The sequence below is a fragment of the Dermacentor albipictus genome, chromosome 4 (assembly GCF_038994185.2).
Source record: "Dermacentor albipictus isolate Rhodes 1998 colony chromosome 4, USDA_Dalb.pri_finalv2, whole genome shotgun sequence".
Taxonomy (NCBI): domain Eukaryota; kingdom Metazoa; phylum Arthropoda; class Arachnida; order Ixodida; family Ixodidae; genus Dermacentor; species Dermacentor albipictus.
This window is the reverse complement of record NC_091824.1, coordinates 36,810,923-36,829,623: the sequence shown is the minus strand read 5'-3', so window position 1 is coordinate 36,829,623 and position 18,701 is coordinate 36,810,923. Positions and strand designations below refer to the sequence as shown.

Here is an 18,701-nt window from a genome sequence, read left to right as displayed (position 1 = left end):
TCTCAGCATAGTAAATTATATTGCACTGAACGTCACACAAAGAACATTGAATGCAATGTCAAATAAACAAGCAAGAAAAAAAAGGAAAGACAATGACATCACAATAGTGGTCATAAAGCACCAAATGACAAAGTTGAGCATCTAGTATTATAAGAAAATAATAAATAAAGACTAGAAGATTCCAGCACTCTAAGCAGCTGCCATTATAGACTGCAGACTGCCACCTTTACAAACTCGACAATCTCTCTCGTCTCTATGCCTCTCCAGCCTGAAACCTATTGGAAACAAGAATGCACGTGTCACAAAGCAAGCGCGCACCAGAGTGACACTTTCACATGAGCAAATTTAGTGCCACTTTGAGCAGGGATTGCTCGGCATTTGTGTCCTTTAGAGGATATCACATGGCAGAGTGAAATGACACTCGAAGTCACATGTTTGGTGGACCTGCTTCACTTCGTCTAGCACCATCCAATGCAGCCTTGACAATAGCTGTTGCAAGCGTGAAAAACAGCAGCAAAGAAAAAAGAAAAAGAAAGCTAGGAGCGTTGTATTTTGGTGCAAATGTTCTTGCTAATATGTCTGTATAAAACCACTACAAAACAATCATCTCGCCATTGCAATGCTTGATTTCAGCAGCAGCCAGTATCATGACCTACTTTGCATGTGGAACAGCGGATTAGAATACTGCCCAGGTGCGTGGTGGTGTTGCTGTCTAGGCAGTTTGTTGAAATAAATATTTAACTTTAAGAAAGTTACATTTATTTATTTGTTTGACAACACATGATTGCCACGATGCAGGAGGCGAAAGGCAACGTCGGCAGTCACCTGACTAGGCTTCTAGCAGCACAATAAGCACTCGCCACACAACGGCCAATCCCAAATATAAATAACCACTTGAAGTGCTTGTTTCAGCCTCCCATTGTCACTGCCATCAAACCTGAATGGCTTTTCGTTTTGACGCATGGCACCAAGTTGTCAAAATCACATTCACTGAAGCAAAGTGAGCTCGCTCAAAGTGGCACTAAATTTACAAGAGTATGATTGAGGTATACAATGTGGTAGGTGAGAAGCCCATGCTTCAACGACGCTTTCGTGCGCTGCAATGGATGCACATAAAGAAATAAAAAAAAAAGAAACAACAAAAGAACGAACAAAGATGCAGGCTTGCAGGCAACAGTGTGCACAGCCCCGAGTGCAAGTGTGCAGAGATGCCCAAGGCTTTCCGTGCGCTTGAAGCAACGACTCACGTAGCCAGCACAGTGCGCAGCTCCTTGATCTGATCGTTCTTAGTGGCCAGCATCTTCTTCATGTTTGTGTAAGCTGCGGTTTGGCTGAACTTTTTTTCCAGCTCCTGGGAGAGACAACTTTTCTTTAATTAGCTTGCACAGAGATGCAACACTTCTTTAGAATAGTAATGCATTGGATAGTAACAATGCAATCGTCTAGTAATGCAACATAAATGAATGCAAAGCAGAGGCTAAAAGCAGAGTGCCTTTCTGTATGTCTGTATGCACATACATGTAGCATCAGTGTGCAGCTGCTGTTAGTACTGCAGACAACCAATAGTTGATGGCCGAAGCAAGATGCATGCAATAATACCACCTGCTTGAAACTGGAAGATTGATGGATTGGTCAACTCAATGCAATAAAGACACCACAGCCAATGAGCTATCATGATTGGTCCAATAACTTTTTAAGGCCATTTAGAGAGGAGATAATGTCTCTTTGGCCACTTGAAGGGGAGGGCCCTCACAATGGCCCTAAAAGAAGGTCACATATTAAACGTGAAGAAAAAGCATTAAAGAAAAGAGGTTAACAAGGAGGACAAACCAAGCATTGGCTGTTAACATTCAATGATTATGTACAACGAAATATATAGTACCCAGAGAGGAAGAAAGAGGGAAATGCATAAGGCGAAACTTGGCTGCCATTATGCAAGTGACAAAAATGGCAACCACGAAGCTATGGCCAAGGAGAGCATGAATTAAACAATTGCAAAGCAAGCTCTGCCCGTAGAGTGGAAAACAGTGAACAGGCCATGATGTGGTGGACCTTTCTTTTGGTTGAACATTCCTGAAATATTCACCATAACACAGATGGATGCTACAGCAGAAGGCTGCATGAACTTTTATCTTGTAGATTGCACTGGCACACACTGAAATCTCAGAAGACAGCTGTTATCGCATTCTGCTTCCCTCGAAATAATGCAGCCCTTACAAGAAACGAGTCTGTGATCTCAAGCCCAGCAGAAAGCAATAACGGTGTGATGCCACAACCGGTAGTGCTGGTCCCTTTTGCATACATTCATTATAATGGGAGGCCAATTCATGCTGTAAAGCACACCAAAGCTAAGCCCATGCCCCTGGGGGGCCCGGCAAATGCCTCTCCCCGACATCTGTCATCATTATATCAATAGCAGGCTAAAATAATGACTATTCCAGCAATTTCCAATTACCCCTGTCGTGCGACAGCTTATTCCACCATCCACCTGCTAATTTCCTATTCTCATTACAGCACCTAATCCTCTGTCATCCTTAACAGCCTCTTTTTCTTCTCTTGGCACCCCTTCTGCTACCCTCACAGACCACATAATCTACACCCTTGCATGAACTTCTGAACTGAATTAGTTCATTTAACTGCCATACTCCTGTCTTTGTTGCATGACCTTTTGCTTCATTTAAAGTTTCCTTGATTTCAAGCTTCCCCAAGAAGTTGGTGCTGGTAAAATGCACAGAGTATATACTTTTTTTTTCAAATATGTCAGTAAGCTGACGGCCACAACTTGACAGTGCTTGCCACATGCGCTCCAGGCAATTTCTATCCATCTAGGGATTTCCTTCACGTAATCTAGGCCCCATGACGGCTTTCCACCTGTCATTGTAAACTAGAATGCGGTTATGGTCGACAACTCAAGACAGCATTGTTAATACCACTAATGGCTGCAATGCTCCATGTCAGTTTTGTACGTTAAAGGGGCCCTAGAACACGTTTCAAGCCACCGACGTTCTGCTGCAGGCTGCAAAGACTGATGGTTGGAGACACTTCTAGTGTAGGCCAAAGCACCAATATAAAAATATTCAATATTTCATTGATGCAAACAAAATCACAACATCACTGCTGACCCCATCATCGCCCAATGTCATTCGCCAGAAGCATTTGCGCCAGAATCGACGTCACCACTCGCTCGTCCGTGAATAGTTAAAAACAAAGTTACATAAACCACTGCACTGCATCAAGAACATGATAAAGATTTGGTTTTATTTTTGTTTGTTGTACTTTTTATCCTTAAAAAAAAGAACAGTGCAACTACAAAGCATGGCAGTTGCTGCTGTTTTGCCTCTGGCTTCTGAGCATTGCTCCATGTTATAAAGAAGTATGCGCACGAGTAGCTTCTTGCCTCATTTAACATGTGTGGTACATTCATGAGTTGCTCAGGCAGTTAAAAGTTTTTCACCTCAGTACATTCTTGTCGGTGCACACTTCTCATTCACGCTGCTGTGTTGAGCTGCCTGTGAAGACTGTGAAGGAAAAAAAGAAGCGACCTTGCGCAGTCCCAGGATACGTGACCAGTAGCGGTAGCCGTGCCTCTCAGTCATTATCGTCAGGGAAGCTCATTACTCACGCCAGCCTTGCCTTCAAAAGCGTAGACAAGACAGCATGGTGAGGTTCCACCTGGTTTGTTACCATGGCAAAGGTGTGATCAGCACATCGAAGTCCGTGAGCCCAGACCAGCTCTTACCACTGGCAGCCCATCAGTGGGCAACAGAAATGGGGATGGGAGACCATACAAAACTCGAGTTTAGGCATGCATTTCCTTTCTTGTAGTTAGAAATTTCTCATCTGAATAACTTGTAGGTTGTGTACCCTGTTAGATATGGCGCCGTTTCCTGAGGCTACTTCGAGTTCCCCAAATGACTTCGAAACGCAGCACAGCTAATTGAGGAATGCAGAAGCAGGAAAGCACATTCCAGAGGAGCGGCCGAGCAAACAAGTTGAAGGCAACAAGTTCACGTGCCAACAAGTTCGTACGCCGCCGGGATTAGAAGGGGGCTTCGGACAATGGAGCATGAGCAGCCCTCCCCTTCTCCTCGTTAGAAGAAGTGCATTGCCAGTCTGCGAGGCAAGACCGCAGAGAGCCGCCAGGTGTGACACCGCGACACGGGCGCCTACCATTGGCTGAAAATGGCGTCATCGGAGCGGACTCTCCCATTGGCCAAACATGACGTGACTTCCATTGCTTGAAGGGTTTATAAGAAGCCTTCCGAGAGAGACCAGAGCATGCCCTGATTCCCTGATTCACCTCTCTCGAACTTCTTGCCGCGGGCCGCAGCGTCCGAGTTGCTGCCGGCCCGTAATGACTGTACAACTGTTCATTGACGCTCACCTCCCTGTATAAATGTAAAATAAATTCCTCCCAAGTTTGGGTTTTTCATCCCAAAGTCCGTCCTCCAACCCCTACATTTGGTTGGCAGCGGTAGGATCGCCTCCGAATGCATCAGCTGGTGGCAGCGCTACGGAACAACCTTCGTCGAGAGAGATCCTAAGGAACCGGGAAGAGCGAAGAAGAGAGAGCCTTCGTCGAAAGAGGTCCGAAGAAACTGGGAGTAGCGAAGAAGGAGCGAGCCTTCGACCCAGGGAGTCCGGAGGAACCGGGAACAGCGGATGAATGAACTGGATGGCAGGGTGCTGTAACCGTAAGTGAGCGCGTGGTTTTTTTCCTTATGATTCGCCAGACTCAAAGGTTGTGTGTTCAATTTTGATAGTTCTGGGAATCGGGAGTTTGATGCACTGTGTATTTGCACAAATTAATTAAGGAAAACAGTTTTAACCACCTGTCGGGGCAGCTGCCATGGATCTTAGAAGGTTGACGAGGTTAGACTTGTTGTTGGTGTGCGACGATTTGGGAGTTGAGGCGGACGAACGGATGAAAACGCCAGCTATCATAAAGGCGATTTACGATAGTGGCAATGATGAGAAAAGCATTGAGCTTGCTTGGGAAGTGATACAGGAGCCACGGGAGCGAGAGCGTCGTGTACGTTTGCGGGAGCGTCGTGAACTTAGGAGTGAGCTTAAGCGTGAAGAACGCGAGAATGAACGGAAGCAGGAGCTTCAAGAACTTACTCTTAGGTGTCAGCGTCACGAACGTAAGAAGGCACGCAAACGTGAGAATCAACGTAAGCTTGAGCGTGAGCAAAAGTATGAGAGAGAGAAGGCAGCACTGATCAAAGAGATACAGTATTGTGATCAGTTATTGGCACAGAGGCAACGGCTGTCTGAGAATTCTGTAGGAAGTACAGAGCGAAAGAATGAGGAAGTGTCTAGCGGACTTTCGCCAAAAGCCGGTGAGAAGAGTAGTGCCTGTGAGATTGGCTGCAGATTCATAAGAAAAGGGAAAAGGCTAGCTGCTAACGATGCCTTAGTGGCAACAGAGGCCGTTAAAGGCCTCAAGGAGAGCGACGAGGTGCTGTGCCAACAGATGACTGTGGAGACAGCTAGGCCAGCTGCGAACAAATTGGCACAGTTACCGCGTGTGTGCGTCGCTGGTAAGGTTAGCGAGGTTGCTAGCGAGGAAAAGGGTACTGTTGACGCGACAGACGCGGGCACCCATGTCAGGTCAGATCTGCGTGCAGAAGTGAAGTGCGAGCTGGACGATGCAGTTGAGAATAGTTCTCGGGGTGGCGAGCTCCGTAGCTCACGAGAGAATAACTGCATTGTTCAGGGATCGGTGCGGCTCTCCGCCAGTCTAGATAGCCTAGATAGGGATGATTCAGTTGTTAATCATTCGGACTGTGCGCGGGAGACAGCGATCGATACCGACGGGCTGTGTGTCGATGCACAGCGTGCGCTGGGCAATGTAGTAGAGGGCAGTTCGCAAGAGTGCGAGTTGTCTAACTCGAGTAAAGCCTGCTGCATTGTGCCAGAGTCAGTTGGGCTGTCCGCCAGTCGAGGCAAAGTGAGAGTTGATTTAAGTGAGAATCACTCAGACTGTGCGGGTAAGAGACCGATCCGGGCCGACGAAATGTGTACCGGCCAGCACGAGGCACGAGAAGGCGACATGAAGGCGAGTGCAAAGAGAAAGCGCCGTAAAAAGAAACGCGTTAAAGACCGAAAGACGGTAACTTATGTAGCGCCGCCAAAAATGGCGAGAAACCCAAAAGGGCAAGGCGCGAGGAAAAAGGTGCGGTCGTCAAGGACGATGTTGACGCATCCAGAATGGTCGAGCCACCGGTCAAAGGGGGACCGCGAAGAATGTTCTGCACGGACGCGGACAAAGGGCACGGGGCAGTTAATCTCCTCGTCGTTCCGTAGTTCTTTTCAAAGCTCAGCGTGCAGTTCGAAGAAACGCAAGGTGGCAGGACGAGACCAGGTGGGGAGTAGCGACACGGTCAATCGAGTTTGTGTTGAAAGCGGGGCGCGAGGACGCAAATTGGCAGGAGACCGTAACGTCTTGGGGGAGCTGATAGTGAGTCAGCCCTTTTGTGTTTCCTCGGCAGCCAGAGTAGTTTTCAAGCCGCGACCAGCTCGGGGACGGCTCAGAGTATGAGTCAGACATAAGCGTTTGAAAAGGGAGGCCAAGAGAGCTTCCGTAGAAGTGAAATGTTGTTTTGTTTTATTTTTGAGCATCGGAAAGTTTTCGCGATTTGAGACTGGGATTTCTTTCAATGTGTAAGGTTTGAGCTTTGGTTATGTTTTCGTTTGAGAAGCTCCGAGATTGGAAAGACGCGTTTGTGTAAACATGTAGTCTCGCGAGATGCTCATTAATAAGTAGATAGGCTTTTTTTTGTGTGTGTGAGTAACCTGAGGGTCAAGGTTATTGTTGAGAGGCCTATCGTAACGCGCGTGTGTTTTATTTAACCTTCTTTCTTTTTAAGTGTTGAATTTTCTAAGGTTAAGCGCGTAGATTTTCAGTGAGTGCATGAGTTGCACTGAGAGACGTTCTTAGTTCCTTTAGCGAGTGTCCTGTGTGGACGGAAGGAAGCAGATTTATGACTGGGTTGCTAGTGTGTGTTGAGGGCAGCCGTATTCTGACTTCTCTGATAAGTACGCGTGGAGCGAGTTATTAAAAGACGCATTAGTTTAAGGGTTCTGCGGAGTGTGTAAGTCCCGCGAGTTTAATTGTTCGTTTAAGTCACGTGTCCTAGAGGGACTAAAGGAAGAAACGTGAGTAAGCGTAAATGAAAAGTTTGCCTACAACGCAAGTACGCGTTCTGTTTAGTGACCACAAGGCTAGCGCGCTTGTGATTACGTACTTGTGAGGTTGACCAGATTGTTCAGTGGCACCATTACGTGCGATAAGTACGCCACTGCGATAGATTGGAAACATGCTGTTCGTGTGGTTAGGCCACTTAAGTTATGTTCGGCTGTTTTCATTTGTTGTTTGCATCGTCAACGACCCTTTTGTTTTGCAACAACAATAGTACTCTGGTCTTGTCGGCATTCGAGGAGAAATGGATAGCTGTTTGGAAGGGTGGTTGGAACTGCTTTGTCAAAATTGGGGAAATAAAAGATCGCGGTTCATTTTGACTCAGTAATAGCCTGGCGAGTCAGGGGTGAAGAGCCTGCGCTTACACGTGGGGCAGCGCTGTGTTGTTTTGTTTGTTTGACGTCTGTTCTCCAGGGCCAAGGATCCCGAAGTTCGTCAAACGTGGCTCGACCCCAGTACCCTGCAGCTTCTATCAGCGTTCCTCATGGCCAGCGAATTGAGTTCACCGGCCATTCAGAACTACCGGGGCGAGGACGAGCTGTTAGATATGGCGCCGTTTCCTGAGGCTACTTCGAGTTCCCCAAACCACTTCGAAACGCAGCACAGCTAATTGAGGAATGCAGAAGCAGGAAAGCACATTCCAGAGGAGCGGCCGAGCAAACAAGTTGAAGGCAACAAGTTCACGTGCCAACAAGTTCGTACGCCGCCGGGATTAGAAGGGGGCTTCGGACAATGGAGCATGAGCAGCCCTCCCCTTCTCCTCGTTAGAAGAAGTGCATTGCCAGTCTGCGAGGCAAGACCACAGAGAGCCGCCAGGTGTGACACCGCGACACGGGCGCCTACCATTGGCTGAAAATGGCGTCATCGGAGCGGACTCTCCCATTGGCCGAACATGACGTGACTTCCATTGCTCGAAGGGTTTATAAGAAGCCTTCCGAGAGAGACCAGAGCATGCCCCGATTCCCTGATTCACCTCTCTCGAACTTCTTGCCGCGGGCCGCAGCGTCCGAGTTGCTGCCGGCCCGTAATGACTGTACGACTGTTCATTAACGCTCACCTCCCTGTATAAATGTAAAATAAATTCCTCCCAAGTTTGGGTTTTTCATCCCGAAGTCCGTCCTCCAACCCCTACAACCCCTATTGCTGCTGTTCTTGTTGTGTTTAAATTTGGAACAGTCAATATATGCAGCCTACGACCGATAAATATTGGCTTGAAAAGAGTTAGAGGGCCCCTTTAAGAAGGCAACCCACCACCACAAGCTTCCACCCTTGTTCTGCGATATATAGTGCACCACCTACTGACCACATGTTGGGTGATTGCAGGCCCCTGGTGGCACTGCCATGTTGCTATAGGAACATGAAAACTGCATTTGCAATTATCATCGTTTCTTGAACTTTAATACCATCATCTTAGCAGTAATGCACGTTTCAAGTTTAACTGTTCAGTAAAACTCAGCCCTATTTCCACGTTTTTTCCAAGTCCATTCTTCTATAGTTTCAATTCTAAACATTCTGCAAAATTTCTTACGGTGTACTTACTTCTAGAGAAAACAGTCGGCCTCTATGGACTACAGGATCAGAAAGGACACCTAATTTCTCAGCAGTTTTTGACCATGCCAGTAAAGCTACAATGCCATGTTGTTTGCACACATTGTAAAACCTCGTTAAATCGTACCCTCTTATACATTACTTTTGTTTTAAAAGTAGTAAAGTGAAATCCCCGACTCAGCGGCCATTGAACATAATAATATTTGGGGTTTTACGTGCCAAAACTACTTCCTGATTATGAGGCACGCCGTAGTGGAGGACTCAGGAAATTTTGACCACCTGGGTTGAACATAATGCGTTTTGTATCCGCATAAACCGTATCAGCTTATTGCGTACATATTGGTTAACATGTAGTGTTTCCACTTTTCGTTGCGCAATCACGGCGGTGCATCATCCCCATCAGGCAGCCGGGTAGAGCAACAAGCCTCAGAGATCAGAACAATGGCCTCCAAGCGCCCTGTGTGTTAGCTCATGAAGCCACATCAACATCAACATCATTTCACTACCGTGCCGTGCCAGAGAGCATTGTGGCGTCGTGCAAGCAAGGACTCACGTCATGCCGAAGCTCGGATAAAAAAGATGCCGGGTGCTCAGCATAGAAGAAAAATTAAGCATCGTTTGTGCTATCGAACGTGACACGAAGTCAGCGCTGGCATGCGACAGGGATCTACTGTTGACTATGGTGTGCGGCATTTGGAATGTGAAGAAGTTGCTCAGCAGCGCTGCTGCGACTGTGAAGAGATGTTGGCTACAAGGTTCGACTTTTCGCCATAGTTGCGCCTCTCTTGTTGCCGAAGTGTCGTTTAACGATAGTGATGAGGACGACATGGAAAGTGCAGCACGGGCGATTCAGGCCTGACAGTGGCAGAAGCTGCGCGTTACATCAGCCTCATGAATGTAGTTGTCGTGACGAGAACAGCACCCCACAATAAAAAAGGCACTCCGCGACTTCTACAGCGCTACAGTGCTCGTTCACGGAGAATATTCAATGCCAACGAAGAATCTGCCATGCGAGTGTTTGCCGAGAAGAAGGGACTGGCTGAAAAGCTGGCTTGTAGCTTCAGCAAGTTTGAGGCCGCTGTCGTCGCTTAACACTTTTGTCGCGCGAAGTGAATAAATACTGCATGTTTTTTCCCCTTTCATCGCACTCTCTCTGAGTTCCGTTTTTGAAAGGTAAGGGGGCGATTTCATGCTTTTTTGTTTAAGCAGTACTGCCATTTAGTACATACTTTTTCCAAGCTCCAGCCAAATATGGTTTAACGACGTTTCACTGTACTAATTACAGACTAGAAATCCAGATAACAGGTTGCATGTCTGGACTGTGAAAACATTCAATTTTTCTCAGATACTGCAGTCTGTAAACTTTTGATGCCAACTGCACATCACACATTTCTAACACATTTTACCTCTCATAAAAAATCACAGTGCAAGTTACACATTCAAATCTCTCCGACATGTACAGTCAACCACAAAAGGTTACGAACAGGATCTGAGAAAAAGCTGAATATCTCCCCATCCTCAGAACGCAGCATTTCCAGCCTGTAATTAGCATATGCATACAACATAGTGTTGTACGGCTTTACTGGATATGGGCATAAGCTGCTTGAACATTCAATGTTGTTTCAGATCCCGTGGCCAATAAACAATTACGGTTGACTGTACATAACCACCATCACTGCTTCTCTTCGGCCTTCTCACGTTCCATAGGTTTGATGTAGACCAAGCAAGTGGCAAGTCAACCTCTGCCTTACATGTAGTCGAGATCATGGGTGTTGAATTGCAAAGCAACCTTTTAATTATAGAATTTTTGTTATGGTAAAATGCAACTTTGTTACATAAGATGAGGTAAAATTAAAAAACCATTTCCTGTCAACAGAAGGTAAACAGCAGCAGACTTCAACATTTTACTTACTTTTTCGGCCAAGTCCAGCTGTGCTTGCACTTCAAGAAGCTTCTGCTTTGTCACTACCAAGTCAGATTCCAATTTTTGCTGTGACAACCGGCTTTTGTTTAGGCTCTGAAGAAAAGAAAATATTGATAATAACAATCATCCAAGGCTGTACACAGCAATACTAAAACCTGTCACAATGCGTGCCAAAGCTTGAGCTTAGTAAATGACAAGGTACCTCTTCCATTTCAAGCTTGACTTTGGTCATTTGGTCTTCAATAAACTCTGTTGATTCGTCCATTTTTCTTTCCTGGAAGGGGTATATGAAATCAATGTTGTCATAAAACAGTCTTGCAGCTGAGTATAAAATTTCCATAGATTACAATAACAGATATATATATATATATATATAAAAATACTCCCCTATTCTGCAATGCATACTTTACAATAATGCATGTGATTTGAAAAACTGCCAATACCTGCATTTTAATCTGTGCTGAATACAAAGATAATAGAGCATCTGAGTGATATCATAACATTCATGCAACTGCCTCAGAAACTTTGTGTGCGATGAATACCAATGTGAAGTGTCGATCCTCATACCAACATCCTGAAACCATTTTGTTGGAGGCACAAGCAGAATGCACAACTAATTACAGTGAAAAACGCTAAATAATAAGGAAAACATTCATTTCCAAGCAAACTACTGATAACTCACTTTTCAAAAACCAAAAGACGTTTTCCCCCTAGATGGCAGGGCAACTTTAAGATTAACACTTAATTTTCAACTTCGAACAGTGTCATATAAGGGGCTATTGTCTGTTTTGAGACTGTATTAAACACAGAAAAGCTCAGTGCCTATACTTCATTCACATTAACATATGCTCGAAAGTGTGTGTTGGTATGCCTAAGTGCAGTGCGCTTGTTTGATCAATCAAGCCAGCAGGTGGCAGTAACATATTCAAGTTATCTCAGCAGCTAAAAATGATAATGCACTGAAGCTTTGCAACAAAATCAATGCAAAATATGCACGTAGTATTTCCCTTTTGCACAAATATGCACATATTCTGCTCCGTTTCTTGTGCAACTCTGTGGATTTCAAGATTTGATTTCAAGATCTCAAAAGTTGCCCAGTCAAAGCAATCACACCACCATGAGCGCACTGAAAGATGCACTGTAAATGCCGTGGCTTCGTGGCGAGTGTGCCCTCATATATACTTCATGAGTGACAGAGTTTAAAAATGATGCCAATCAAAAAGGATAACCATGTTTGCTTTTCACACTAGGTGAGGTGGCTGTCACTGGATGAAAGTAGTGAAGTTAAAGGGACCCTTAAATGATTTTTACGATTTTGTACAAATGTGCTGAGTCATTGAGGTAGGTCTTTCTGATCATTAAGTGACACAATTTAGTACTCCATGGAAAGCGTGTAATTTATTATGAAGTTTTAAAAATCCGCATCGCTACCAATCGCAGTGGTGCTGCCCCCCTGAGTTTGCAAGCTGCCTCATTACCATCTATGTAGCAGGTGCGCAAGATGTACGTCAGGCAACATATGCGATTGGCTGCTCAGATTGTGTCATTGATAATCTTTCCAACTTTCAAGCTGCGCGGTCAGTGTTGGTCTCAAGGTTTCCCTTCACGAGGACCACGAATCATCCTTACTGCGTTGTAGACTGCAAACCTAGCAATTGGCAACATGTCTAGCTGTGACATTGTGTCCGTCTGCAAGGAACAGGCAAGCGGAGTGGCTGCCGCGCATTGTGTTGTCGGTATCTGATCGGCACCAGGATCTGCGCGTTTGCAGCCTTCACTTCACTACCGCATAGAGAATTTTAGTGTGTCCAGTATTCCAATAAACACAGGCAGAGTGGGTGTTGTGCCAAGTAGGGAGAGGTGCAAACGTGAATGGCCTGCGGGCTGCAGCGACCTGGTGGCACAGAGCTCAACCAGACAAACACAGAGCTAATAAAGCAGTAACTAAGTTAACCTTCTACTTTTCTGCTGATGTAAATTTATGGCAGCAGCATAATCGGGAACACATTGTCTTTTTAAATGTTTAAAATGTTTTACACTCGGTTACAGCAATATTAGTAGCTCTGTGATTGGCTTGTTGAGCTGTGCACCACCAGGCGGCCGCACCATGCAGGCCACTCACGTTTACGCCGCCAGCCATCTGTCACAACACCAAGCTCGCCTGCATTTACCGGAATACAGAGCACACTCAGCGCCAAGACAGAAGACTCGCATGGCACGCTGCTTGGATAGCTCTCGCTGGAGATTGACGGCCAGGCAGGTAACGGAGAGGTTGCAAAGTTTTCACACACTGGCTTCAAGACACCAGAAGTAGACGATGCGACGTCCCATCATGACACAGAGCCAGTGAAGCTGGAGCTTAGCCCCAATCAGTTGGCGAAAAAGTTGAGAAAAAGCGTGGCTAGGGAGGACGGTAACTTGCAATCCTCTAGAGCTCTCTTAATATGAGACACTTCACTTAAATAGACCTCTCCCTGAATACGTCACAGTGCGACGTTACTGGCGCACATGCAGTGGCTCCGGTTTGCAAAACACTGCCCCCGCCAGCTCTCGACTAGGTGCAGTCGTGCGGCGCTTGGTGCAGGAGTGCACCACATGGATGCATCTTTTTTGTTTTGCGTGAACCTCCACAACTATCTTATCAGTCAGATCAGCAGTATTGTGTACTGGAGAACAACAATGTATGGTAAACTGCGTGATGAAAAACTGGCGACTCTGGCTTATTTACTTGCGAAAGTTAACAATGCGGTTGTTTGTGGTAAGGACAGCAACATCGGCTCCTCTTCAGAGATGCGCCACACCTGTATTAGTGTGATGAGAGTGTGCAGCGAAAAATATTGACGGCATGGGCTCATCTTTGCATAGGGAAACAGACCACATTGTTGTGTGGATGTGTGTGTGTGGTGCAATGCACAATTAGAAATGCACTTCGTTTGTGAAAATACAGATGTACTTGACGTGTAATAGGGGCAGTCACAGTGACCAGGCATAACTTCAGGGCCTGTCATTTCTCTACAGGTGGGAATGAATAAGACACGATGATCAGTGAGCCTGTAAATCTCAGTGCCGTCTGCGTTGTGTAGAGAAAAAAAATTGTTTGAGGATAATCTATAGGCTTAAAGAAAGATGTGCCTTTAAATAAGCTCATAGCACGTTTTTCACTATTCCTGAAACCGGGTATGCCTCGCCACAAGGAACATGCATGTGCTATTAGCATGATTTTACCATTTCCAAAGCTGCAGGCATACAGTTCGCTGCAGTGATAGCACAAAAGGCGACCCACTAAAATTTTCGTGCTTTACAGCAGATTTCATGCAACTAACTAAAACTTAACTAAAACAGTGAGCATTCATGTTTGCTTGTTTCTATACTTAACTTTATGACACTAGATTTATGATGTGATGATGCACATTAATTTGCTCTGTTCTAAAATATGCACCTGTTGTTTGGTTCCCCTACAAACAATGTGAAATAAGCTCGCTCAATAACGTTCAACGAAAATCTGTCCGTTTAATTTGCCCAAATTACAGCCGCAGTTTCTCACAGGCTCAACACACAACCAACACAGGCTCAACAACCTCTGAAGGTTGCGCTATTACTTTCACATTATCGCATTGAAGCCTTAACTCTTGTATATGCAATTAATAACTCCACCTCTGGTCTTTCTGATTGTACCTATATATCACATCTACTAATGCAAGTTGTACCCATAGCTCCCACACCTTGAAGACAACACCTATTTGTGGCCATATTAACACATTCAAGTAGTTTTTTTTCGTGTAAAATACAGCTTCAAAACTGTCTACCCAGTAACATTCGTTCACTTATCACTAAAAGATTTTATAGCTACCACTGGTAAGCACTTTGATAATATGTAAAGCGCTTCTTTTTTGACCATTCATCTTGTTGTGTATATGTGTGTTTTTAATGTGTAATGTATAGCAGCGTATAATGTTCCCACTCCTGCTACAGCCCTACATTGGGCCGCAGTATATACAAATAAAAATAAATAAATATAAATAAACACTAAAACTGGGCTTTCTAAAGTTGAAGCCACAGGCACAGCAAAGGTAACGGGATTGACAACCGATATTCAAGGACCTAGTTTCTTACGGCGCAATGCAAAGCTCACCCTCAGTAGTGTTTACATCTGCAGCGGTTACTTCCAAAAGCATTTGGATGTTTTGTAAGCAGAATTTATCAATCTGAGCAGCCTCTAAAAGAAGTAAGAGTCCCACCTCCAGCAACGCTGATAAGTAATGGCTGGCTAGACACCGTCTTCGTTCTGTCAATAGGCAAGCCAAGCCAACTCATCGAAAACGAAGGCAAAGGCAGCGCCACTTTTCTACTCACTACAAACGAAGGCCTATCTGCACGTTGTGAGTTAGAAAAAACTTATACAGAAAAAAGTGTACTGTATTTCAATACTAATAAGAAGACTAGGAACTGTGTACAATTATAGAAGGTCACCATGGTAGGCCTCGTATACACCTTCATGTTATTGCCGCTTGGGGCGCCAAAAGTCTTTTTTTTTTTCAACTTTTAGAGAAGAATCAAAAATATAAATCTATGTTTAATTATAAAAACATGGCTCGTTCTAGCCTCTACGAAAGGCAATCTTTACATCAGTGGAAATATCTCAATTCATGTTACGAGCGGTTGTCTGTCCCTTTAACATGCAATGGATGATGTATTATTTTATATACACTTTGCACTGTAATGACAAATAGGTCAAATTAATTAAACTATTGTGTCTAACGTCCTTAATCAGCAGAGTGGCTTATGAATAATGCTGTAAGGAAGAGCTCCAGATTAATTTTGACCAGCTGGCGTTTTTCCTCGTGCACTATTTTTATAGACTGCCTTTGCAATCCAACCCCATCGGAAATTAAGCACCACAACTGGGTATGACTGATTAGTTGTAGACAAAATTATTCTTGTATATTGTTTAAGATTACAATGCAAGTGAACACAAATTAAGTACGTTGATGCGAATGGAATGGTATTATTTTACGAAAATTGCAATGTCGGTTTACATTTTACAATGTCATGCTGACCAAATGGCACCAGGCACTTGGCAACAATGCTACGTTGTTGCACTAGTAATATATAGGACGGTTACTTTCAAAGCAAAATTCATAGATGCTGTCGCTTCAGAAAATACAAATGTGTAGGAATTGTGATTGCAACAATTTAGATACAAGCAGCGATCCTATGCAGAGAGATGCAGCCGGTTGAACATTTTTTGCCAACCAGCACCCACTTAGGAGGTGCGGCAGGTGGGACCGGCAGTCGAAGTGACGTCATGCTGTTTACAAAGAGGGAGAGGTCTATTGTTGCAGGAATGTTTTGCTGTAGCTGTACCCTATGAGTCTGCTCAATTTGTCCAAATCGTTTCAGGGACCCTTTAACGTACATGTGTTCAAAAGAGGGCAGAAATTTCAGATCAGTGTCAATTGGGGATTTTAGAAATATGGGGAACCCAAAGTCATAGGGACTAAATCTACTGGATGTATGAAAGAGCACAAAAGGAGCACAAAAGAATGCAGAGGGCGTACAATGAAGTCTGAATTTTTGCGTACACAAAGATGCTTAGGTACGCTATTTCTAAAACTCCTTCATATCTAATCCCGACTAGATCAATGTGACAGCTTGGTAGCTAGAGCATAATTTGCGTCAGATATATTCGAGTGATACATAGGAGTACAATTCAGACAGATATGTATGAATGTGTGTGCACTGTGAATCCATAACAAATAAGTCAAGCTCAAAGTAAACAGGTTCAATTCAAAGACGTGCAGCTTGCACAAACTTGCACTTCACGTCATTCGTGCAACAACTTCAATTTATCTAGTGCGGAAAAGTGTTGAGTGCTGTTTGGGCAACACGTAAGGTTAACTAACACTAACCAAAATGATCAAGAGAGAAGGCATTACCTTGTTCCTCAAGCTTTCCATGAGCTCACACTTCTTCTGGTTAAACCTCTCAGCCAGCTCGGACTTCTGGTTTAGTATCTGAGAAACCTGAAAATAAGAACAGTGGTGCCACTTAAATACAGAGAAAGCACGCACTCAGATTTTGGCTTCTTCAAACATTACTGGCACTAGTGGTGCCAGGACATGCGGATAAAACAGGTAGTGAATGACATGCTTTGATTTTAACCAAAGCGAAATGTTAGTGCAGATGTGTTTGTCTGATTCGCTGTATTTTCTGTGCGTCATGCCACTGTTAACTTCAACAATAGCCATATGGTGCTACTATATTACATATATGCATCCCTACCTGACTTTCAACATCCTTTAGCCGACTCCGAAGCATTGCATTTTCACTCTTCATTCGTGCTATTTCCTGCAAGACCAAAATATGCAAGGGTACACAGAGAAATCCAAGAAACCTGTGAATCACAACTTCTTTACAAGCAATTCATCGCCAATTCATTTTGGGGCATACTTTCTGCAGAAGAGCGCTTGGTCCGTGTGAGTCCTCAAGGGGGCTCAACTTGTGTGACCTTGACGAAGACGCCTGCAATTGCTTTCCTGTGCTCAATCCTTCCAGTTCCATGCCCCCAACATTTTCAATTAGTGATCTGGGAACACAAGGCATATAATATAAATTCACAAATTAAAAGCAATATTGCCAACAGTTATGACTAAAGGAAACATTTACCCCCAATTAATTAATTCAGTGATGTGCTTACTTCACATCCCTGTAGTGATCATGGCTAGAGGGACTACATGGCAACCCACACTCCAGCAATTCTAAAAGACATTGCGCTTACCGTACTACTTTGCTTGTGCTAAAATTTCCCAAGATTGCATTTTTGGCCTACAATGCTTAATACAACACACTGCACTTTTGCTTACCTGGTTCATGTGTCAAATATGAAAAACCGATGCTGTGCAAGAACCTCACAATCAGAGGTTTAAGCTGCTGCACTGACATGAAATATTGGTTTCATTTCGTGTTGGCATTAGAAAGTTTGGATGAACCAGGCAAACGGAGGTACCATGTACGTTATTGAATGAAATATAACAAAAAACGCAATCTTGCTGAAAAATTAGAGTGAGGACAAGGAAGAATACGGTTTCACATACTGCTTGGAAATGCAACGTTTTCTCGAATACCACGGTCCAACAAATTCTTGACGCCGACATATGGGGTTATTCTCGGACGGTCACTTTCGTGGATATCACTTTCTCAGCGAAACCGGCTGAGATGATTGGCTGGATGGGCGCCACGTCACGCGAAAGTATAGCCGAAAGTGATCGTCCGAGAATATGTGTCACGCTCGCGTTTTACGAGTTGGGAAAGATTCGAGTGCGGACGCCATTTATGAGCTTACCCATCTTCAAGTTCCGACATATCTCCCTGAAGCTGCAGGTGCCACTGTTCCGCTTGCTTGCAGAGTTGTCGGAGCAGAACCACGTTTGCATGAGCGGAGTTGATAAGCTCGCTCTCAACCTCAGCTCGCACCACGGTGCAAAGATCGTCGAGGATCTGTTGAACTTCCTCAGACGTGTACGTTTCCTCGAGGAGCCTGCGTAAACGTGCGCGTTGAAACCAGCCCCTACTTACCATTTCGTGCCTTAGGCGAGACAAATAAAAGTATACCTCGCATGTTTCACGTCGTCGAAACTTTTGTCGATAACTTTGAGGCGCTGGGCTCGCTGCGATTTAGAGAACTTCAAGTAGCGCACTATTACATCGTGGTGGCCGTCGTTTAATTCACGCTCTCCGGCCTGCTGGAAAGATGAACATCAATGTATGCAGGTGTCCTGTTCCACAAAAGCTAGAAAATAATCAACACGAATGCATTATTTACAAATCCACTCACCATGTCGGAAGTGTTGATCAGCACGCAAAGTCGTCTTCCCTGCAGAGCCGTGTTGGCAATGTGTTGGGGTGTTTACAAGAGATGGCGCAACAAACGTCAGCGATAGCAATTGTGAAACAATAATATTCTACTATGGCTAACGTATAATTTGATACGTTATTTCTAAGTATACATACAAAGTAACGTAGAAA

General features: G+C 44.6%; 1 protein-coding gene across 3 annotated transcripts; it reads right to left on the bottom strand.

Annotated features, from left to right (window-relative positions):
* Positions 1 to 18,652, bottom strand: LOC135919880 (leucine zipper transcription factor-like protein 1). 3 transcript variants are annotated; one of them, XM_065453875.2, is made up of 9 exons: positions 18,511 to 18,652; positions 18,288 to 18,418; positions 18,019 to 18,213; positions 17,127 to 17,262; positions 16,959 to 17,024; positions 16,613 to 16,699; positions 10,879 to 10,950; positions 10,665 to 10,769; positions 1 to 1,364 (listed from the first exon to the last, which is right to left on the bottom strand). In XM_065453875.2, exons 1-9 carry the CDS (start codon positions 18,511 to 18,513, stop codon positions 1,287 to 1,289), a joined length of 873 nt encoding a protein of 290 aa, XP_065309947.2. In that variant the 5' UTR covers positions 18,514 to 18,652; the 3' UTR covers positions 1 to 1,286. The 3 variants fall into 3 exon arrangements, with proteins under 3 accessions (XP_065309947.2, XP_065309945.2, XP_065309946.2); XM_065453873.2 differs by having other exon boundaries at positions 1 to 1,351; positions 18,511 to 18,651; XM_065453874.2 differs by having other exon boundaries at positions 1 to 1,351; positions 18,288 to 18,415; positions 18,511 to 18,600.
* Positions 18,653 to 18,701: the final 49 nt, after the last annotated feature.